The sequence below is a fragment of the Plectropomus leopardus genome, chromosome 7 (genome assembly GCF_008729295.1).
Source record: "Plectropomus leopardus isolate mb chromosome 7, YSFRI_Pleo_2.0, whole genome shotgun sequence".
NCBI classification, from domain to species: Eukaryota; Metazoa; Chordata; class Actinopteri; order Perciformes; family Serranidae; genus Plectropomus; species Plectropomus leopardus.
In genome coordinates, this window is record NC_056469.1 from 13,034,836 (window position 1) to 13,059,491 (window position 24,656).

Sequence of the window (24,656 nt, forward strand, 5' to 3'; positions counted from 1 at the left end):
CCAGCTCTTCATTTTATTTAAATAAATAAATAAATAAATTCGAAAACTTTTCATTAGGGAAAGTGGGACAAATGCAAAGTGCATATGCATGTATGCAGAGCAGCTTGCATAATAGAAATACACTGTTAGCAGTTTCCCAGCTTCATGCCAAAAAGGCTTCTGATCAAATTTGGCCCACAACAGAATGGAAATCCAAGGTCTTATCTCAAGGAACAAATCATGGTTCATAAAATAATTAGTGGTAAATTACTCAGATGCCTTTGTACATTAGCAGTTAGTTTGGAATACTGACAGCAGCACCACTGTGTTGCATGTTTCAGAGTCAAAGACAGATATCAGTCATTCAGAGCTACAGATACAGCTGAGATACAGAAAGATCATTTGATTATGATCATTAAGGCCTGGTTTCCTCAAGGGTGTTTTTTCTTTTTATGCGTGGAGTTATTTGTTTAAGTGTTCATATGACAGACCAGCATTTATATTGGAATTCCAAAGTACTTGCCTAAAATGAGTTTTGGAATGCTTTGTAAATTAATTGTAAATATTAGAACATTGCTCCACGTATTGCTCCACAGGATTGGCTGTAACGCCTGTAAATAAATTAATTTGGATTGCATAACTGGGTCTGATTCTCAGTTTTGTGTCTTAGCCACATGGCACACATGTACATCTATGTGTCTAACACAACATAACAATGAGACTTATGCTGCAGTAGTGTCGGATACGAAAATGACAGGTAAAAGGAGCTTGAATTATTTGATAAGTGTAATGATTAAAATCCTGTTTTATAAAAATCCTCAACATAGGGAAACCTAGGGAAAGTCAAGTATCATCACAGACAATTTCATCTCAGAAACAGCTTTCTGAACTAGTTTTAACTGCTTTCAAGCTATGGCATGGCTGGCTTTCATTTGACTCCAGATGCTGTACACACATGCTGTATTTCCACCTGAATAATGCCCAATTCATCCCTTGTAATCATCGTAATCACATATACAGACTTGACCCTTAGCAGAGTCATCAAACTGACAAAAAATGAAATACTGATAACCAAACATCAGCAGCCAGGATTTGGCGGAATGTGTTTACTAGTGAGCATTTCAAACCTTGGCAAAGTCATATCTAGCCCAGCATGCCATCTTGACTGCCGATTGAGCAGCAATCTGTCTCATCCCAACAATGCCTTTCTAAACTGACACACACACACACACACACACACACACACACACACACACACACACACACACACACACACACACACACACACACTGTACAAAATGTTGGGAATGTCTTCCTAATACATCTGTCAATCATCTCTCACAGGTAAAAGAAAATAGCCACTAACAAAAAAAAAATCATTAGCAGAGGGAAATAAAAGGCATTACAGTCTTCATTTACAATTATAAATTAAAGTGTTCTGTTTTCTTTCTCTCTCCATTTTCTTGAAAAAAAAAATCCTACGCAAGTAAATCTGTTCCATCAGATTTTAAAATTAATAGCCTTTGCTCCTGTTTGTTGCCATAGTTGCAACATGAGCTGGCAGCCTTGCTGCATGTACGTCACATGACCGATGGAGCGTAACATGATCTAGAATTAACTGCGTTCCCTTAGGTTCCCGGATGTCTACTCTGAATTTTATACCTCATATTTTGGCCTATCAAATTTGAAATATATTAGTTTAATTACCTGGTATTTTTTATACCTGGTAAATATTATTTACATTTTTTTTTATTTAAATTCTTTTTGATTTGTAATGCATGTGTTCTGCTCCTTTATGCTGGTCACAATGGTTATTTTTGTTATGTCATCTCTATTGTCTTAAATTTCCTTATCTATTTCTGTCATCAATTTTCATTATCCTTCAATCTAAGTATCTTTGTCCATCAAACTTTGTAGTGTTTTGTGTCTTTGAGCTATTCAGCTGTCACTGACAATGACACTGCCTCATAAGTTAAGTCTAATTTCTCAATGTTATCCTCTATCACATAATGGCATAATAATTACATACTATATTTTAATTCAGCTGCCATTGTGTGTTATTGTCTTATTAAAGAATTGCACCCTTCTTATATATATTCTTTTATTGATGGATAGAAGGGTTTTTTAGTTCCTTACTCTGAAGAAATTCCAAAACATGCATTCTTTTTTTGTTGTTTTGTTAACATTTTAATGATGGAAGAAGCATATTAATTTATTGTTCTATAATTCAATTAGAAACAAATTAATGTCTCCAAAAATCCTCTTTATGCTTTTACACTTTCCTGATAACCAACATTTCTACAACAGAGATTCTCCTAAAGGATACTCCTCTCTGGCAAATTTTCCACTGAAATTATGATGACATGGAAACTGACCTGATGCACACGAGGAGCTGGCAGATAGTGGCCATGTAGTTTACAGCCCCAGGCTGTCCAGATGCCCATATGCCCATGCTACAGTTACTTACGAAAGAAAAGTGGCCCAAATAACAGGCCATCACGGCAGAGTTCACAGACGCAACAGAAAATGTTTGTGATGGTTTAGAAATATGGGATGAAAATAGAGATGAAAATACAGGCATAAGAATCATCATAGAGTAATGGAACAGAGCTCTAGCTGCACAAGCACTAATATTGACTGTCATCACATGCATAATTATGTAAGTCCATAGAGCAAAGGAAATGTTTTCCTGTTATGTCAAAGAGCTGTTTATCTTACCAAACTATGTAAATTATTCTTTTGATTTATTCTTTAAGAGAAGTTATTTTTGTCCTCATGCTTGAAGAAGTCTTAAAAGCTCTCTCAATCAGCATATTTCCCCAGAAGACTGGACTGCTGAACACAGGCTATCAATTATTAGGTCACAAATCAAGTCATATGGTATGATAGATAAATTGTAACATTAGGATGAATAACTGTTAATGATAAATTCAATATTGTGTAAAAAAAAACCCAAACAAACAAACAAAAAAAAAAAAACAGTCACATTGTAACTGAACAAGGAGGTCACTTGACCTCATGACCACTTGAGGTCCACATGAAAACATAGCAAAGGCCTTATAACAACTACTAGGCCTCTTTGTACAAAAGAAATGCCCTGTGGCTCTGAAATGTAAAATTGCATCCTGGACTTTAAAATCTATGATTATCAGTAAGGTGTGGCTTTTGTGACATGCTTTTTTAACCAATGTTGTTTCCTTTATACATTACTTTGTCATTAATTTGCTGTAGGTCTTTTGAGTTTTTGAATCAGGTTTGAATGTGCTCAATATGCTCAAATTAATAAAGTCTGCATTAGCCTGATAACTGGCTTCTTGATATTGGTCTATCTTTCTTTTTCCAGCACATGCCAACTGCCTGAACATTTTGTGCTTGAAACTGCAATACTGCTGGAAATAGGGTGACCTTTTAATAAAGTGTAAAAAGCACATTAGAATTTCTATCGCTCACATGCTATGCTAAATCAGTGTTAGTTTAAAGGTCACATTTGTTTGTTTGCTAAAAAATACAGACTGTATGGTTAAAATGACCAGAAATGAGCACAATGGGGAAACATTAAATGTCTGGAAAGGAAAAACAATTCCATAAAGATTCAATATGGATAATAAAACAAAACAACAGTGATTAAAATTCTCAGGAAATATGAATACAACAGGATGTAGTGTAGCTATGTCTAACTAAAACAATATATAAAGGTAACAAGCTGATATTCTGACAATAAACACACAGAGTATGTTTATATGTTTCATAAACCCCTGATAGAAAACTCAACCTGCATTTTGGTTGCTGGTAGCGGGATGGCTGTTTGCAGAGTATGACACAGTTTTGTGTGTGTATGTTAGCTACAGTGGGCCCCATCGGTGTCTATTGGAAAGCAGTGCTCACAGAGATGTGAAGACACGTAAACCTCTACAGGGATTTAGGGCCGGGTACTGTTTAAGAAATTATAATACCAGAACAAATAGGCATACCCTTAAAGACAGACAGATACCAATAGAGTACTTTATTTGTTACCTTTTGTTTTTTTTCTTCATACAATATCCATCATGGATGCATTTAGTTGCTTAAAATGTCACAGGTGTGTAGCATAAGTATACTTAGAAACACTCTGCTGCCATCTAAACTGAACAGCTGAACAGCTAACTCCATCAAATCGACTGCGCTCGATCACCACGCCACAGATTGCCTGGGTTGCAGTCGCTGCTGTAGTCGGCCAATACGACATTGCATTAAATTAAAAAAACGCTTGCTTGTAACCAAAACAACACAAATAGCCATTTCTTTCTAGATTCTGAAAGAAAAGAAATTGAATGCAGGTATTGTTTGACCAGAGAACTTTTCATACTATTTTTGGTCCTGAGTTAATCTGGTCAGTACCTTTAAGGTATAGAGCACCAATAGCCAGTTATACAGGGAACTAAGAAGGAATTTTTATTGATTATGGCCACACATAGCAAAAACTTTTTTCTGGTGGTTTACTTGTTTTTAATGACTATTACGTGAAAATACAGGTCTACTGAATGTTGGAAAATGACTACCATTTCTTTGTATCATTTTTATTGTAAGGCTATACACGAACTACATCACGGTCACACAATGTTAACGTCTCCACCAAGGCTAAAAGCCTAATGGACATCCGCATTTTAGGACTCACAACTACACCACTCTATGCCTAATTATAAGAGCCAGGCTGTTATCCCCCGTTATCAGTCTTTATGCTAAACCAAGACAAGCCATTTTAAATGGCTGCTGACTCCAACTACAAGTTGAGGGTGTTATTAATCCTCCTTTTAACCCTTGGCAAGAAAGCAAGTGTTATTGTTGTGACACCCAATTATACACTAGTCAAGTCACTAATTAATAATGATTAATAAATAAATTAATTGTGTTGACTTCAAGCACACTGTGGTGTGTGTATACTTTCGTGGTTAGCCAATCTCTATTGTATATCAATGTGTCTTCTTCTATAAACCCACACTTATGTTTCTTTACCTTACCTGCCACACTACTGGTTCCATGCGATCAGCTGTGGTAGACAGGCAGACACCCAACACAATGGTGTGAGAGACGGAGGTCAGGACGCTGGCGATGATGGCGTCCCGCATAGAGAACGGCAGCATGGTGTAAACCACAAACACAATGAACAGGAAGAATGACACCTGTGGAGAGAGAGAGAGACACGTATAACACACCTGCAGAGGAAAGTGGCAAAGAGAGAATGAGAAAGAGAGCAAGAGAGATGGATGAAAAGAAGATACAGACAGAAATAAAATATCAGTGCTGACAGTCCTGTGGGGAAAGAAAGAGCATGACCTACGTCTGATTACCACCAACGCTGCTTGCTAAAATGAAGTTTAGATACGCACAGGTGAAGAATATAAAAATCAGGCCGGCTCAGATAAGTATTCGATATTAACTTAGACACTGAATTATGAAAGAAAATGGGGGGAAGGAATGTATATTTTTTGCCATGAAAGAGTTGTGCAGTAAACAGTCGATTCACTGTAACATGCTTAGTGCCTTTAGCTCACCTCAGCTCTCTTGATTGCAACAAGCAGAAAATGGGACAATCAGCTCTTACACTTCAAACCTCACACCTCTAATGTAGCATGTAGAGTGCTTCCCTTTTTACCCAAGCTCCACACACCTACAATTACCTACACACACATTTTTTAAATACACCTTCTGCTGTAGGGTTAAAGCAGCTCATCTGCTGCTGTGCATGGATAGAAAGGGGCTAGTGTTCTCACAGGCTGCAGCCAGGTGCCAGTTAACCTTTCCTGGGTTGTTTGCAGGGCCAGTTGGAAAGCTGGGTTAGGGTATGGGGGGTGGTGAGATGGAGAGAGGACAGGAAATCAAGAGAGAGGGAGAGCAAATGAATAACAGTACCTCTTCTGTTTAAGCTTGGGTGACTAACATGCAGTTCTACGCTGCTACATTCTAAATGGCTGACTATGGTAGTGAATGCAAATCGCAGTTATCAAAGGATCATTTGTTTCCTTTTGTTTATGTTTTTAAATTGTGCTAAAATAAGGAATATGACTTCTGCATTTCTTTTGAAACACTAAATTACATTAATGACTTGTCGGCTGAGAAGCCAATTAAGATCTCATACCAGGGGGAGCGTCCCTGTTTGTTTTTCGCACACTATTATTGTAGGTGATTGTTAGAGTTTTAATCACTCTATTCCACTCTTTTAAGACATAACGTACCAGATTAGGTCTAATGTTTGTGTTATCAACACACGTTGGGTACACTGCAAACTCTGAACTTTGATTTGTGGCCCCACCTAAATAAACAATCACATTGACATACACACCCATACAATACAACAGACCTTGTTTTAACAAAAATTATAAAGTTTCATCTACGTACATGTAGTACAATAATAAATACAATTACCTTGGCTTTAAAAAAAATGTAGCAATGTGATTAGTTAGGGTTTTGAACCACCGATTCGGAAATTAAGATGAAGTCATTCTAAAAATCTCTTGCTTTTATTCTTTGTATTCGTCCAGGTCACATACATTCAATGTTCCATTGATTGTTGTACATTTCAAATATGGCATCATTTAAGCTGTATCCCATCCATAATACTAACCTTGGGTGTCACTCACTGCCGAGTATAGTATGATCTTTTCATAAATTACCAGTAGCACCTTGATTTATTGACAACCTAATATATCACTCTTACCACAATTCCCTGCATGACTGCCACTAGAGAACAGCTGCAATCCTTTGCCAGTATTTTACTGCACTGTGGGGCTAAAAAGGAATCAGAATACAAAGAAAACCTTTCAGTAAAGAATTTGTTAGACATGCCCTCATAATGTCAGCTGGTCCATCTATTGTTTTTTAACAAATGAAAAACAGAAGGCCACTCAAAACAAGCCATTACTGCTAAGATTACTTCAAGTGTTCAAAGTGTAGCTTGGCCAAAATGGAGAGAAAGGTCCCAGCAATTTCTCTGAGAATGGCACCACATAAATTGTTACTCTCAATGAAGACCATCATATTAAATATTATTATTAATATCTGACTGTTGGACAAAGCATGTTGCATTAGCACCATCATAGGGCTCTAAATCTAATATGGAGGATAAATATTTGGTGTCTATGCTGTTTCAAAGCATTAATAATAACAATGTGAAATACAGTGACATTAATTTTTAAATTAGAAAACATTATCATATACAGTACACAACATTCTTAATGATATATTCTGTATGTTTCCCATTGTAAAAGCTCCTCTTTTCAAATGACTGATGCAGTGCTGAACTGTCACATAGATAACGTGATGATGTTTTTTTATACTTTTTAGTGTGTACATGACAAATTGTGACTAATTTGACTCAATCATGATGCATGAGACCAAATAGACTAATTAAAGATAAACAGCGCATATGACTGCTAGCAGGCAGTGAAGCACTGATAACTTAACAGTGAAATTGGTCTTGGGAGCCTGATATTATTTCACTCAGTATGAAATTCTGCAGCCTTCTTATAAATACATATATTGCCCTGAGGCTTTCGGAGAATTTTAATTTGTCCCAAAAGCCACAAAGTAAACCATGCAGCATATAATTCCTTGTACACGAGAAAGGAATGGCTGGCTTGGTTAACCAGCTGTGTTTAATTGCCAGGTCTATACCTCCTTTCCTCTGTGGAACAATGCTATTGACGAGACAGCCCTTTATTATTATATTTATTATTTTATTACCGTAGTAAAAGCAAACAATAATTGGAAAGGATCCCACTTCCAGGTGTCAACTCACATATGTAACCATTTCTTTTATTAGTTTGTACTAATTCATATCTCTGGGCAGGCAATATCTCTTATTGGCCATCAAACTGTACAGCCCCTCAGCACAACCTTTGCAACAACTGTCCCTTTTTCACAATCAGTGAAGCTTATCTTTATAGATCTGCACTCTGGCATTTCCATTTTTACTTCTATTTAAGCCGTTTACATGACTGCATAAACCATTAGCTCCCCACAATAATCCCTCCTGTGTGACAGAAAATATAATTGAGTATCCAGTGGAAAGGTATGTTCTGGGTTTCTTTCTTTAAACAAGCAAGGGTGGTGCAAAATATCTGAGACTTACAAAAAGTACACTATTCTTGCCTTCACACCTCTCACCAGCCTTGCACCAGTAAGAACGGCAGTATGCTAAATGCCTCACTAGAAAGTAACAGGAAACAACATTAGCTGTCTACTGGACTACGACTTTGAAAGCAAAAGTAAATATCAGGCTACATTCATTTTCGCTCTTCCTGTCTGTGTGTAGGTCTGGTTTGGAGAATTGCAGTTGTGATTGCAATTACAGCAACCCAAGAAAGAACAGTTTCTGATCTTCTAATCAGAAACTGCCTGACCGCGCTTTAATTGGTCTTATTTTGTTCTTACATTGTCACGGTTCAGCAATATTAGCAAGAGAAGTTAGGATCCAAATGCGAATGCTAAGTTATCAAAGCTGTTTACTGAAAAGCTGTTGCAGTGCAGCATTAACAATATGGCAAAGCAGAGAGCATGATCTACTTATAGCGTGGAGCAAACACCAAAATTAAACTCAGCTGTGGATAGTAAGGTTAAGTACTGTAACTGTTCACAAATACACCAATACCAGTACCTTGACTTTGGTATCCAACATTACCCTTTTTACTTCACTCTGTTTTTACTAACAAAAATACATTTTCAACAACTGGCAGTCAACAAGTTACCCTGCTCATTTTTGATCACACAGAGCTAAGTGTCTGTCTTCTGATGTGTGTGTGTGTGTGTGTGTGTGTGTGTGTGTGTGTGTGTGTGTGTTTGTGTTCCTGCTCATCTCTCTTGCTGTGTTGTTTAAAAAACATTATCACAAACAGCAGTGATGTGAGGCCATTTCTGAAATTAAATCTAAAAGAAAATGGACCACACTGACCAAAACTATCAGCGCTGCAATACTGACAGAGCTCCATGGATGGCATCCCAGCTACGGGGCGCTTTCACCTTTTTTTTTTAATCTGACAGCTCAAAGAAGCTCCATTGTCCCTGCCTTGAGGTGACCTAAAGTATGGAAGACAACCAGAGTTTTGTGGGCGACTTCCGAGGTCGAAATTCGGTTGGTACTCCTATAAGAGTTTGGTACCCAACCCTAGTGGAGAGGTCTGTCTGGTGACTAGCAAGAGTGAGCAAACTAAATGGGTGACTAGTGGACAGGTGAAGAATGTTAGAGGTTGTTGCGAGACAATGCGGGTTTGAAAATTAGCACCAGCCGCCAGTCAAACACTACTAAAATATGCCAGTGGCTCTAGATTTTTTTTTTTACTCACCAGCCATAAAAACAATAGTAATCTCTTAAGTGGCTGTTAGATTGTAGAACCCACCAGCCACAATGGCAGATGGACAAAAAAGTTCATTTCAAACCATGGTGCACACACAGTAATGGTTAAAGTATTTCTGATTTTTGGTCAGGGTTAGGATTATGGAAAAAGTACTAGATTGGCTGCAGCTTTCTTCTGCCTGCTCCCTGTACTTACTGTGTCAAATCACTACAGAGCCATAAATCCTCTAAACGCACAATAAATCTTAAAATGAATAGATGCAAGTGCAAAGTCAGAACAGATGCAGAATGCACCTACTAAAACACCACCAGTTTGAGTATGTTTGTAAACAATTCAGTGAATATGAACCCACAAGCAACAGATCATCTGGATATGACTCCTCCGTGGATGAGTAAGAATGGCGTCATTTATTCACAATGTCAGAAGAGGAGTAAGTATTAACTTACTTCCTAATACAAGAGAGAGCAGATAATTGCTGACAAATGTCATCTGCCACAGCAACATAATTTGCTTAGAGTCCATAAAGTCCTTTTCTAAATTAATGCTCTGAAATCCAATGCGACAACTGAATCATGAAACTGTACCACGGATAATGGAGAGGCTGCAGTGGGAGGGACACCTGCTGAGTTCCTCTGCATATTCAATACTTGATGCAGTAATAAAACAGTGAGGAGCTTCCTTAAGCATGGTAAAAGCAAGTACATAAGGACCATCTCTCTGACAATTAACTGGACAAGGCTTTTTTTGTGGTCCATCATGGTAGTCAACTCTGCTTCTGCCCCATGAATCACTTCCTTGATAATGACACTGAGGAGGGTTCATAAAACAAATTATAGAGATGGAGTGTCAGATTACATCAGGCTTTTAGTCTACTGTCTGTGGCAGAGATTAGTTTACAGAGTAGATTTACAATGCTGTGTGTGTGTGTGTGTGTGTGTGTGTGTGTGTGTGTGTGTGTGTGTGTGTGTGTCTGCCATTTAACCCCCACAAAAGAACAGATATGCAATTTTCATTTCCAGCTATACTCACTAAATCTAAGCAAAAGACAAATTGGCCATTAATAGAGCAGATGATTAAATAATTAAATGCATTTTATAAATATACAAAGTTTTTGGTTTGTAATTTTCGACTGTCAATCTGGGCATGGATTAATTAAATAGTTCAGCACAAAAATACATTCTTCTTCACTGTGCTTGAATCAAAACTCCAACCTGATTTAAGCAAATGGCTTAATTACTCGTCCTCTTCACACGTTATCTTACATCTCTCGGTGTCTTCTCTCTCTCTGCCTCCTTTTCTCCGTTATATCACCCCTTCTGTTCTATCATTATTTCTTGTATTTCCTGTCCAACCTGGCAGGCCTCTTCCTTCGCCCCAACTCCGCTTTCCGCACTTCTTCTGTCCTGAAGCCTAATGAGGCTGGCTGTATACTCACAAGGGAGTGAGAGAGTGTGTGTGTGTGTGTGTGTGTGTGTGAAGACACAGAGGAGACAAGGCAGGGTCCAGACATCGCTCAGTGAGGGGTAGAGGCTGGACCACACAGATAAGCCCATCTCCCTACCGTCAGCAAACATAGAGGGCTTTGTGGGCAGAGGATAAGCATCCAATTGATTTGAGGTTTAAAAAATGTAAGGTGTACTGTATGCAAACTAACTGGGAAAGTGGGCATGGTGAGTGTAACACAGCTGAGGAAATATTTTGAACCTATGTGCTTTTTCTTTTACCTGACAGTGTACTGTACTGAAAGTGCAGTTTGTAATGTAACCTGTCTCCTGTTCTCCTCCTGTCTTGCTATCAGTGAGGATGTCAACACAAATAATACATTTATTTTGACAGCTGGCTTCATACCACTGTAGTAAAAAAACATAACACTGAAATGAGAGGTGGGATATCAAGTAGTCTGAACCAGAGAAGAAGTCATATGTGTATATATATATATATATATATATATAGATATATACACACTGGACTGTTTTGGCAAGGGTAACTGACAACATAAAAAATATCTTATTAAATCTGTAAATAATGCACATTAGCCTGTCAAGGGTGGTAAAATCAACAGCATGTAAAAGGGCAAGTTGTAAGAAAAGTTTATTAAAACAGCTGCATCACTGAGCATCCACATCACACTACACATTACTGACCTCATCTTACCAATTCAAGATGAGGTTATCAATTATATAAAAAGTAACCTGTATGTATTTTTGGTGTCATTTTAGTTCTCCTTTAACGAGTTATTACTGTGACATGTTGCTGGGATTTTATCTGTTGAAAAGGACACTGGGAACTTTTGTTAAAAGACAATTTTTGGAGGCATTTTTGCCTTTATTGGACAGATGACAGTGTAGAAGCAGACTGGAAATGGAAGACAGAGGGGTATGAGATGCAACAAAGGTCCTACAGCAGGAATCAAATCAGGGTTCATGCATGCAGTCATGCATGTTGTGCTACTAAGACTCTACGCACTGGACAATTTAACCTTTTAGATTCACCCCTCTAAAATCTATATACCAATTACAGTATAATTAATGACTTTTGTGTACTGTTGTGTTTCCCCAACTGTCGCACTGTTCCCTTGTCAATTTCTTTCGGTGGTAATCCTCTCTCATTTCATTGCACTCCCATCTTATTCTGTCACCCTTCAACTGCAGCTCTTCTTCCAGCTGATTCCCTCCCACAGATTTATGACATAATAGCTTCTACTTGACATATGCAGAAATATGTTGTTAGATTTTGGATCATTTGCACATTTACAAATCAACATATGTTGTTATATTTTACTGTGGTGCATACCCATGTGTTGCATTTTTAAGAAGTGAAGCACTATATTTAGACAGAAGCTATGTCTGCTTTCAGAGACTATATCAGTGTAGCATTTATCTATTTAGTATCAAATCAAAATTTATTGTCAATGACAGTCAGAAGTCCGCCTCTGGTATGGAAAATCGACTGTGGATTTAATAATACCAGATACAGCACACAGCAATGAGAAATTGTCATCACTGTTAACTGCTAAAATGTTTTGAGATAGGAAAAATTGAGGAAATGTATCATGATCTTAACATTTTTTTTATCTTGAATGATCACTGCACAAATACTGAATGAGATTTACAAGTAACACTGACTCATTTCCATTAGCTGATTGGCGGTCTATAGAAAAAAAAGGAGTCCTTGTGCAGTGATTTAAATTTTCTTTTGTGTTGAATTAAAAACAAATCTGTATACAGTAAAGAGTCCATAAGCATAGACTCTGCCAATATATGTTTAATGTAACCCTTTTCTTATTTCTGACAACTGACTCAGACTGACACAGAAGTAGAAACCCAGGTTCTCTTCAAAAGGTTTTATACTCAGTGAGGGAAATAACAGACATGCTATATGCTTGTGATAAGCATGATGAGCACATCCTGCATAACAAACCACTGTCATAAGTGATTTTTTTAATAATCTCAACACTTTGTCTTCTCATTTTCTTCTGGTAAGTATGTCATTATCATTATCTCATACTCTTTATGTCATACACAAACCTTAACTGGCAGTTTTGGAGAAAGAGTTAATTTGAAGAGCCCTTGATGGGCACCTCAACTAAGATTTCATATGAATTTTAATTACTTATTTCTTCTTCTCAAATTCTGTCTCATTCAAAAACATTTGCCAAAGACAGCTGGTTTCTTTGGTATTAGTGCCCAGTAACACCAGCAAATTTGCCCTTACAAAATGGGTAAACCTAACGGAACATTAACACGTTGATTCAAAGGAACTTATTTGTACTGTCCACTGTCCATCTGTCTGAAGACTGACTGTAAACTATGCCACGTCTCCTTTGTGGAGCAATTTATACTCGAAGCCACTTAAGTTAATAGACGTTGAGTTCTGCATACCACAAAATTGCATATACTATTGTGACGATATAGATAACACTTAATTTTATTTCCCTGCTTATTATTTCATTGCATAGCAAGCACTGCCATGTGCAAGCCTACATGACTGTGTTAAAATGCAACATTTTAATGAAGCAAAAACCACAAACAAGAGGACTGAAAAATTAATTATTCATACATTCCATTAAAATGTACACTACAACTTAACCACAAACCCATCACTGTATATCAGCATGAAACCAATAAGAAAGGAGAGCTCAGATACAGAGATCTTAAGATTTAAAAATAATTTATGCATTCATGTCTCCATCTCTGTCATCCCATTTTTCTTTTGTGCTCTCCCATTTACTACATTTGAAACCGCATTTTTTTCCAGCCATGATACTGCCACTTTGTTTATTATTCAGACAAGTCGGTTATTTAAAGCACATTACTGTACATGCTGGTATCTTAGCAACTTATGAAGTCTTTTGGTGTATGACAATTTGTTCTTGTTTTTTTCTGTTCTATTTAGTTCATGTTTAAAATGGAATTTTAAATTGTGACCATGGGCAGCAACATCTTCATCCACTGACTAACAACAGCAACATAGTATGAATGACATGGGACAATAGCCATCATCCTTAATGAGGTTAGGGCTATACATGACAGGAGAGGCGGTGGGAGAGCGTGAGACCCTCCCTCTAATCACTATTTCATTCCCCTACTTCTCATGACTACCACTGCGCTACAGCACAGAGAGCATTTAATTAAATCTGACTTTTACTATGCCTCCCTACATTTCTTTTCTGGTGCAGACATCCACTTAGCAACTGCACAGTAACACCAGGGTGACCACAGATACAAAGACTTGGTTATTAGTATAATTGGCTGATAGCCAAATGCTCAGCATGCTCCACATCCAGGATTACAGATGGAAGAACTTAAACAGTGCAGAGGTAAATGTCTCAAAATTTTACTGTAGGTTTACACACAAAAAGGTGTGTGGAATCAATTCTCTTGTAAATCCACATGTCAAAAACTAACCTACATACACCAAAAAATAAACATATTGATCATAAGATACAATTAGGGTGCATGCAAAACAGAGCATTTACAAAATGGACAGCTGGCAGCTTTTTTTTTTCATAGTCAACTATTTTCTCAAATAATCGATAAAATGTTTCATCTATTAAATGTCAACATTGTGAAAGAGCCCAAGACAATGTCACACTTAATTGATATCAAAAGAGAAGCTGATTAATTTTCTGTCACTTGATAATAGTGTTTTCTGAAGGATGACTAGCAGTATCCACAATCACTCCCTTGTTCACACCTCACTATATAACAGACACATGATCATTTACTTGATGCTAAGCAGAAAATTAAAATGTTTATAAATCACCAATTTGCAGTTCATATTTCATTTCTATAAAATGTGCAGCATTTGCTGTTAGCAGAGTTGCAAGGACAGTACTTTTTTGTTTCACAGTGGGAATGTTGTGGGCATTCAAATAAAATGGATGACAGAAGTATTTAACAGGATATTGCAAATAAATTGTGGAAAATGGAGGGACCTTGTTGCAGTTCATTTCATTTTCTTTCCTTTTTTAAGAGCACCTCAAATCAGGTTCTCTCTCTACTTGACATGCTTCTCCCCCAAGCCTGACAGCTGTAAGCACTAAGTGTTATTGGCACGGGCAAATTGTTGTTAACTGACATAGACGGTATTGCTGGCAGCAATGGACCAAGAAATCAATGGTATTTTGTTTTTACAGATTTGCCTTCTTTGCTCTCCCTCCTCAGATTCACAGATGAAATTCAGTATAACCTTTTAACGCTATTTTCTTATCATTTTAAAATCATGTCACTCTGCCAAACACATAGAAATATCCTCATTATCAATAACTCATCTGACAGTCTCGCAGTGACAAGATGTGTTTAAAGCAGAGAGCGGCTCATTGGTATACTGGATTGTTATTAGGCTTGATGGTTACAGGTTAGTCAATATGTTGAGACCAAGTGTGTCAAACCCATAGGTGGAGAATTACATTTTGTAAATTATAATTTGGGTCCTCAGTTAAAAATGAGGTGACAGATTTACAATGGTATTTGGTAAATATGGTGCAGAGAGGACTCTGTCAGGTCTTTCAAGCAAAACAGCAGAACATTGAAACAACTGAACAAAGGAAAGTCACTTTAAAGCGTAATCATAAGATATTTATCAGTGGGCCCGTTCCCCTCAGTCTGGAAAATCTAAAAATGTAAAAAAAAAACTATTCCTTTTAATATGGTGGCTTGTGTGTCTTAAGGGATGCCTATGCGGGTTAACAGAATGCTGATTCTCTTTTTCATTTATCTTAGGTTATTGGCAAACAGCACATATATATTATTCAAAGCTTTTTCATTACTGACTGCATCATAAAATGCAACTCACATTCATTTCACCTAAAGTAGGTTCTGTTTTCCCCAGTGGCAAATTTGATAAAAGCATAGGCCACTGAATACACTGTATCCTAAGAAATAGCGACATGAGAACACTTTACTCACAACCTTAATCTATATATTATAGGCAGCAAGCCCCTAAAAACACAGAGAACGATGCCAGTCAACAATTATGTCTCTTTGGATAAGTATTAATTAATATGGCTCAGATGCAGCAGTCAGAGAGCAGTAATGGCATAATGGCCTGACATTTCCAGTAAGCAGAAGAAAGGAATGAATGGAGTGGTGTGTGAATCAGTGCATCTTTAGCTACCTCTTTGTGATAGATGAGGCCACACTAGACATCTGTCTTACCAAGTGCTGCTGAATGAGTACATCTCTCAAATGATGAAGACCTAATGTACTGTGCTGCGTTCAATGAGCGCTGTTGCACACATATGGCTTTAGCAATGAAGATGCTGTTGTTTGTTCGACTTGCTACATTTAACTGCAGATGTTATCTGGCCACAGAATGTAATATACATAGTATATACTTATATGTGTATGTGTTGTGTCTGAGAAACACACATACAGGTACACTGTATGTGCATATATATATATACAACATATATGCACAATTACAACAAAACATCTGTTATTTAATACACAGCTGGGCATTTATGATTTATTTAGACATGTGCTTTACTTTTACAATAAATCCCATCAAAAATAATAGTTATAATTACAAAAATAATGTCATAGAAAAATAGCAAAAATAGTTTATACAAACCTCATGGGCAAAATGCTCTGAGATCAAAAGCGTTTTAATGCATTCTGACTCATATGCTGCTGTATGGTATTGAGAGGGCCATATAGGACAGTCTGCAGTAGTGCCCTAGAAGCTTGATGAATGCATGGGCTGAAAAAAAGTATTGATTTTATACATGGTAATTTACAGCAGTTTCACACAACACATCTGCCAGGCTTCTTTCTGACCAGCTGACTGCATTTTTCCCCACCAGTGTGACTCTGATATATGATCAGTTTGTGGCTTTCTAATCAAACAGTAATCATACTCCATGTGGCTGTATTCATGCATTTATGTTGTAATCCCATCTCTCTGACACATGCTGTGGTACCCATCCAGTCAAATTCTGTACTTTTAATTCAGCTTTTCTAGATAACCAATGACAAAATGAAAAAATTACTGACGGCTCACTGGCATCATAATATTCATGGCCTTTGACATCCAGTTTGTCAGACTCTTTTTTCCCCATTCTATTTTCCATCACTTGGACCCCTTATTTGGCAGGACCGTAGCATGCAGTTGCAGCGCTACACATGGGGCTTTCCGTCAGTGAGTGAGAGTGTTATAGAGCTGGCACCATTGGTCAGTGTGACTGACATGTGACACAGCTGTTTCCCTATTGGCCGCTGTTCTTTCAAATTAAATAGGCGCGTAAACGGTGGACAGGCTGACAGAAGCTGACGGTCCTGTATTACTGTCACGTTATTCCTCATTCTCTTTAAGTAGTGTAACATGGCAGCATGGTGAAAAAATAGCAAGATAGACAGCTAACGAGCCATCGACAGTCGTTCTGTCAGTTTTGGACGGAGGAGTGAGAGGATCACCTCATCACTTTGTTTCAGGAACAGCTGTTTCTTTAACACACGAGCCTACATTTATTTAAACGTTATTAACCGATAGGTGTCACAGCGTCTGAGCAGCTGGTGCTGCCATTATAAAGAGACGAAGAATTCAGACATTGGTTGAAAACTGAAGTGAATATTACGCGTTGGACTGGGTGTTGTTGCAAAGACAGAATTCCCCATTTGTTAATCAGCGGCGAGAGAATGATTCACAAACTATCAGTATCAGCGGAGCCTGGCTCTGATAGTGTCTGCAGGCAGCACAACCTTTGCTGATCACAGGGACGTTCATCTCCGGATCCGACCAAAGCTGCAGAGGGAGGATGTGTTCATGATCAGCGGGTATAACGCCGGAGGAAGCAGCTCCCCTCTGCTGCGTGTCAGTGTGTAATGTTAAGTGTATTGTTCTGCATTTTAACATACTTCAGGGTTGCCAACTCTCATGCTCCTTGCATGTGACACACACTTTCACCATCAGTCTTGCGCTCTCATGACACCAAAGCAAATCTCACACCAAAACACGGTGACAGCTGAAGTGTTGATCAATCATGTAATGCAGTGAACAACTTTGAATGTAGAATACAGCTGATCATTTGACAACCGAGCGGCGTTTCATTATTGCGGATCAAACAGCTGACGGTCCAACACTTCAGTAATGATAAAAATAGCCATAACTTGTAATATAATGACACCCTTTTCTATCTTATTAATATATCATATAATCCCAAAAGCTATTTAAAGTCAAATAACAAATGACATCTATGTTTCTTTACCAAAACTCATTGAGGCAGAAGCATAAAGCAAAAGACAAAAAAGAAAATCTGATGAAATGTTAGGAAGCACTGAAGCTTGTGCGTGATCAGTCCAAAACTTTAGACACTCTGTTTCAGAATGTAGGTCAGAAATCACAAGAGATGAAATAAAAGCTTAGAGAGATTTTTTTTCCAGGCCCCCTGAATCCCTATGTCTTGTTTCACATTTATCCACATTTGTAACTACACTCCACACTATAGACAAGAGACACTCCACACAATCCCACCATAAAGACGAAAAATTTTTGGTCTGGAAAGCATCTTTGTGCGTTTAGGTTTTAGGGAGAAGCCGACCCAAGAAGTAAATTAGTAAAAGAAAAACCCAGGTCTAATCTTTACTTCCTCCTGCTACCAGATTTCCTGCTGTTGTCCGGCAATCTGAGAAACTTTGGACAGAAATGTCATATTTGTAGACAGATATGTCTAGGTATGCATATGGCTTGGGTTATCTGGGTAACTTTTACAAAATGCACACTTCTAAAGCCGACAAAATCCCCACAGATGTTTTCGTTCACCAAAGGAGAAGTGAGCCTATGAGGAAAAAAAACAGCAAGGTATTGAAAGAAGAAACAAGCATTGGCAACATCTTTGGCCTAGATTTCTTTCTTATCCCTTTTGTGGTTACATTTGGACCCATGCTTGGTTTGGTGAGATACTATGAAGCATTTAATTTTCAAGCGATCCTATGAGGTCTTAGGAGTGAGCCATTGACGAATATTCAAAGTTGTTATTTACAATCTGTTATTTTGGTTTTTCCTTAAGCCACTAGAGCTCGCCCACAACTACCCAATAAAACAGGAGCAACATATAAATCACAGAATGTACCACATGTTCCTCTACAACAAATAAATTCCCCACAGATAACATCTCTGTGTCTTACCTGGTCCCACGGACAGATGATCCCACCAGAAAACATGAAAAGGTAACCCATGGCAACCAAGCAGGCCCAGATGACCAGGGAGAAAACACGCAGAAGCTTCTTAAAGATGGACTCAATGCAGACAAGTACAAAAACGGCAAGAAAGATGGCCAGCGCCGTGGGCACAGTGATTACAAAGGCCACGTGGTCCTCAATGTTCTGAAAAAGGGAAAAAAAGATTAAAAGCCTTGGAAAGTGACAGTGAGACATGTAGACAGACAATTTAAGAGAGAAGGGAAGAGATATACAATTTATCAGAGAAAGGAAGAATAATTAATTAGAGGGAAAACTAGATTTGCCTAAGATAGATATATAAAGGAGCAAATTTAGAAAACAGGGACTTCAAGGGGGCATGAAACAGCCTAACTGTGTTATAAAAGCCACTCCTCTAGCTCCATCTTTCCTCTTTAGTGTCCTGAAAATAAAAACAACCAAGACAGACATGTGACTCACCCAGAGAAGGAGTAAATACAGAACAAAAGAGTTCCTCATGGGTTTTTTTTGTTGTTTTTTTAAACATTTTTTTAAGCATAAAAAGGTGTCACTACTGACACAACCCTCTTTGCTAGATGTAATATGAGAAAAGAGTCTGTGACAAGATGAAACAAATGCCCTTTTGCTCTGTATATCCTTCAACAGCTGTAACTCTCCATTTGAGCCATGAGAAATTGTGACAATACTCAGAATGAATGGCAGACTGCAACTACAGACTGTGAAGTTTCATATCTCGGCAAGATGTGAGGAGTCTTAAAAGGGTAAAAGTGACAGCGGACAAATAGAGAGAAGTCTATGAAAAATAGATAAACGCTTAAAAACGTGCCCTCCAAATTCCCTGGTTTAAACCCAACGGATTTATATGGAATAGAAGAATGATGTTTATGGGCATGCATGCATGATTTTCAAACTTTTCTGTAATTCAGTGATTGATTTTTGTTGCTAGATAACTGCTTCTAAAGCTTGTCTTTTGAATGTTTATTTAGTACACATTTAACAACAATAAGCAATGTATGTGTAGTATAACTATGCACTATTTGCCTGTCATCCTAAGGAAGAAAAAAATCAAACCCAACCGGTTACTGTGCATTATCTCTATGAGCAAGGTATTCACTTGAGACCACAGAGTAAAATCAGGCACAGCTGTAAGTTGTCTTCATTAAACTGGCTTCTCTTATTCATCTTCATTGAGTTACAGTTTGCTGGGGATAGAGTCTAAGGCTAAGAAGACAGCACAAGGTAGGAAATATCGTGAGAAAAAATGAACGTAAAACAAAATTTAACTGATTAATTCAAAGGCAAATTTAGAATACTGGAGGGCTGAACGATGTGGAGAAAACCACAGTATTTTGAGCAAACACCTTGGTATCGATATTGCAGGTATATTGTAGAGTTAAGTCTTAGTGCTTCACAAAATATTGACACCGTGAGATTTTGTGAAGCACTAAGAGCAAATAATTAAAGCCCTTTAACAGTCTGATACATGCCCAATCCTAGACAATTGTTTAGAATTGATTTACTCCTTAGAATGGTGCAATACATAAGAACTAAGCTCTTATAAAATCCAATCATGACAAATGATTAGGCATTCCAATATGCGTAAGTACACAATATACAATCAACTTAAGGTTCAAAACAAGTCAATATGGCTGAATATACAAACAAGGATCCATATCTTCTTGTCAATGAGTAACTGTAAAGGGGAGAAAAATGACTTTATACCAAGAGAACATCCTATGGAGTGAGGATAAACGCTAAAAAGCCCTTAGTGTTAACCAGTAGCAAAGTTGAGGCCACATCCATAATGGATTTGCTGCTGCCTTTTTGAAACACACTTAGATCTGAAAGTTCTAATAAAAATTTCAGAAGTTTCTTCAAGGTGGATGTAGGAGGATAGCTCAGTGAAATAAGTCATTTGTGCTGCCTGTCTTAGCCAGGTTTCATCCCATCATTGCTTTCCCTGTAGTGTGACAAGGGATGAAAAAGGGTCAGGATATGGTAACAGATGTGTCACATCTTTGCTGGCACTTTTGGCTGTGTAGTTAAGGAAATGCGTGAATTACTTTGACATCTACAAATCAAACTTCAATTCTAATTCAACCTCAAAAAAGCCTTGTGTCATATTGTTATTTAATGATAATTCCAACTTTCAATTTAGTTTCACAAAAGGGCTAGTAATTTGCTGAATCTTGTTCACTAAAAAGCTCCACTGCTCAGTGACACTGTATCCCCAACCATAATGGCAGCTTTGTTATCTACCATGCAAATTACTCTTCATAATAAATATTAATGATTGGCTTTTTCAATTTCTCCTCTGAACTAGTGTTTTAAATATTAACAGAAATGCTTTTATATTAAAATGGAATAATATGTCGCTTTTTATTCACTGCAGTCACTTATCACTAAAAACAAATTCTAACTAAATCCATCATCGTTTTCGGAAGCGGCCTAACCATCAAAGTGTTTTATGCCAGTCCATCTGACAGTGCTCTTTGCATTCGTCCTGCTTCTCTCTATCTCTCTCCTCCCCCTTCTTTAGCCCCCACCCCCACCTTGCCTCTGTCTCTTTCTCATGCTCACAGTCAATGCACTGGGACAGGGGAGGATATGTGTGGCTGCAGAGAGCCACAGAGAGTTTGTCTCGCCCAGAGCAGAGCTCCAAAACAGCACAGGATTTAGGTCAGCCAGCCAGCAGGATGGAGGGATGATAGGATACAAATAAAAGAGAGGGACAGAAATATGAAGAGGTGAGAGATGACACAGGCACAAGAATGTAGAGAAATGGGGGATGATGGAGGGAAAATAAAACAAGGGAGAAGCAAAAGTCATGCCTGTCCTGCACAGGAGTCGAGCAAAAAAGAAAAGAGGATGTAGGACAGATAGACTGAGCAGTGGCCTGACAGGAAAATGCATTTACTATGTTTGCTGTGACACCTAGAAAACATGAGAGTTCACAATGACTGATGAAAATTCACACAGAATTATATTCTTCAACTGAGTGTAGGGAACATTTTTACTTAAAACTGGGGATTTCAAAGCCATCTTCTTCAGCACCCATGTTTGTAACTCTACATGAATATTTAATGCTTTAGCTGCTAGTTAACTTATACTTTCACACTTTAACCACAGCTTTAACACAAATACTGGCAGCTAGATCAAATAATGAATCCAAATCAAATTTATCAATGGGGCTATTCATTGATTAAAAAAACACCAGTTTTCTAGAGACTTATGAATGAGGATTAAAAATATGTGCAAGACCATAATAGAACCACTATTATGACAATAACAGCAGTGCAGGAGGTTATTAAAATGCAATCATAATAATCGAATACAGTTAAATCTAATTCATTTGAAAAATGTTGTCTCTCTCATCTTTTTGATAAGGGATTCCATTTGTTGTCTAATTAGACATAACTGATTGTTTTGTCTTGATTGCATGGAAATGCAATGTCCGGCTCTCGAGCCAGTGATGTTACTGACCACACTGTCTGTTGGTTGTGTGTTACAGTGCATGAAAACAACTTTACCATGCAGAACTTTTCTGTTTTCGCTCAGCTTCAGTTCTGATGATTTCTGTGATATGCAGGGTGATGTTTGTTTTTGTGTCAGCGCTCTTGCTGTCTCACTCTGTCTCCCTCAGTGTGTTTTAGACTAATCCCTTCTTAATAGCAGACTCAGCAGAGACAGGGAATGGGAGAGGCACTCTCCTAATGCAAAAATGTCAGAAGCTAAAATAGGCTTAAGTTAGTATGTCTAAAATCAATCAGTAGACTGTTAATGTATCATTACATTTTTAATAATTTTGTTTTTTGGATGAATATAATTTTGGTTTAGAATATTTTTATTTTACAGTGTGTGCCTTGCCTTCACTGCTTTGAATTTTTCAGGCTTTCAGAGTAAAGATAACCCTGTCAAAATAGTGACAGAGGGAAACAGATCTCCTTTCTGTAGTTCAGTCAACCATGAGCTCAGACAATAACTAAGCCCCTTATTCCCCCCCTTTCTTTTATCTCACCCTTCTCTTCACATTAGTGCTGCGATGAGGACTGCATGCTGTGTGAGCGTGCGTGCATATAGGTGTTGCACAAACACACTTGTATGTGTGTGCACATTTGTATGTGTGCATGAATGAGGGGAGCTCATGGATTGTATGACATGCCGGCACATTTTGTGTACGTGTGTGTACGTGTGTGTGTGACCACATGATTGACAAGTTAGTTTGTGTGACGTTCTTCCTATGCATGCTTATAGAAAATGTGTTTCTACAATATATGTGTGTGTGCACCACATGTGTATAGATGTGACTGTCCACACTGAACACTTACACTAAATAGGAATTTCCTGCACATAATGCCATCAAAATGTCTGTATGGTCCCGGTTGTTTGTCCTGATGTTATTTGTACTTTTTTTAAATTTGCATAATGCATCTGTGTGAGTGTTACTTCATGTTGTGAATGAGGAGCTTACCAGTCCTGAAGCAAAGAACACAGTCAGCAGAGCCAGGCAGGCTCCCATCACTATGAGCAGCAGAAACACAATCAGAGGATGCTGCTGGCTCATACAGTAGTAGGACTCATACAGCCAATCCGGGGACCTGTTCCTCCTCTGCTGACCTCTTCTTCCGCCCTTGTCCCCTTCACCGGACTCCCCTGCCCGGTCCAGGAGATACTGCTTCCTCCTTATTGCCTCTTGCCACATGGATCTTGGAGCTGAGAAGGAGGAAGAGGAGGGAAGGAAACTAGAGGGGGCAGAAGAGGTGGTCACTGCTGAGGTATTCGTCGTTTCCACCACAGATGAGGAGCAGTTGCTCTGTTCTGCTCTCCTGCTGTTGTTGTTCATGTTGGGGACCCTGGTGTGAGAGCTCCTGATCTCCAGCGTATCCTTCGGTACCTCCTCCACCTCCTGTCTTAAGTCCTTCAGGCGGAGACAACTGAAAGATGAGGCTGAGTCTGAGTCAGAGGCAGCGTGCGCCGGCTGGAGAGGTGGCAAGAACGCACCAAGGGTAGAGCGCAGCATCCTCCTCTTTCTCCTCCTGCCAACATGTTGGAGCGGGAAATGAAGAGAAGCGCAGAGACTGAGTGCTCTTTAGAGTGAGAGAGAAAAGTGGGAGGGAAGCGAAGGGAAAGGGGAGGGAGAAGGGGCTAAGGGGGAGGGGAGAAGAAAAGAAGGTGCAGCAGCAGGGAGAAGTCAGCGAGTGAGAGAGAGGAAAATAAAAGAAAAAGAGAGTAGAGATTTAGGGCTGGCTAATATCGACCAAGAACGACATGTTTGGGCTGATTTTTTTTAAAACACACACATATATTTTGGTATTTTTTACAAAGTGGGCTAAATGCTCAGTTCTAAGTCAAAGCCACATGCAAGATGTCACAAGCACCGTTTTTAAAAAGGACTGATCAAAATAAAATGCAAAGACAGGGTTTCCCTCCTTGTTTAGAAATGTACTGCTGCAAGACAAGTTAATCAATAATTAATAATTAACAGCAGGGCTGTACATTCACTGTTTTTGTACAAAGCAGCGTCTCTTTATTTGAAACGTCATAGAAAGAGTGGCCACTGCCTTGTTAAGAACTAATGAGGATCCAAAGAAACAAACAATGAATAAAGAAACTTTACTGAGGTTTAAAGCTTTGTAGCACAGGCAGAAAAACTGTAGCAAGAGAATAACAGTATCAGCTAAGTCTATTG

General features: G+C 38.3%; 1 protein-coding gene across 1 annotated transcript in view; it reads right to left on the minus strand.

Annotated features, from left to right (window-relative positions):
• The window catches only part of adcy2a (adenylate cyclase 2a), a 93,655-nt gene extending 69,621 nt beyond the window's left edge, over positions 1-24,034 (minus strand). The window contains exons 1-3 of the mRNA XM_042490759.1: positions 23,439-24,034; positions 18,935-19,132; positions 4,977-5,138 (exon numbers count right to left, since the gene is read on the minus strand). Of these exons, the coding sequence (XP_042346693.1) occupies positions 4,977-5,138; positions 18,935-19,132; positions 23,439-23,987 (909 nt within the window). The 5' untranslated portion in view covers positions 23,988-24,034. The remainder of the gene's footprint in view (positions 1-4,976; positions 5,139-18,934; positions 19,133-23,438) is intronic.
• Between the last annotated feature and the right edge of the window lie 622 nt (positions 24,035-24,656).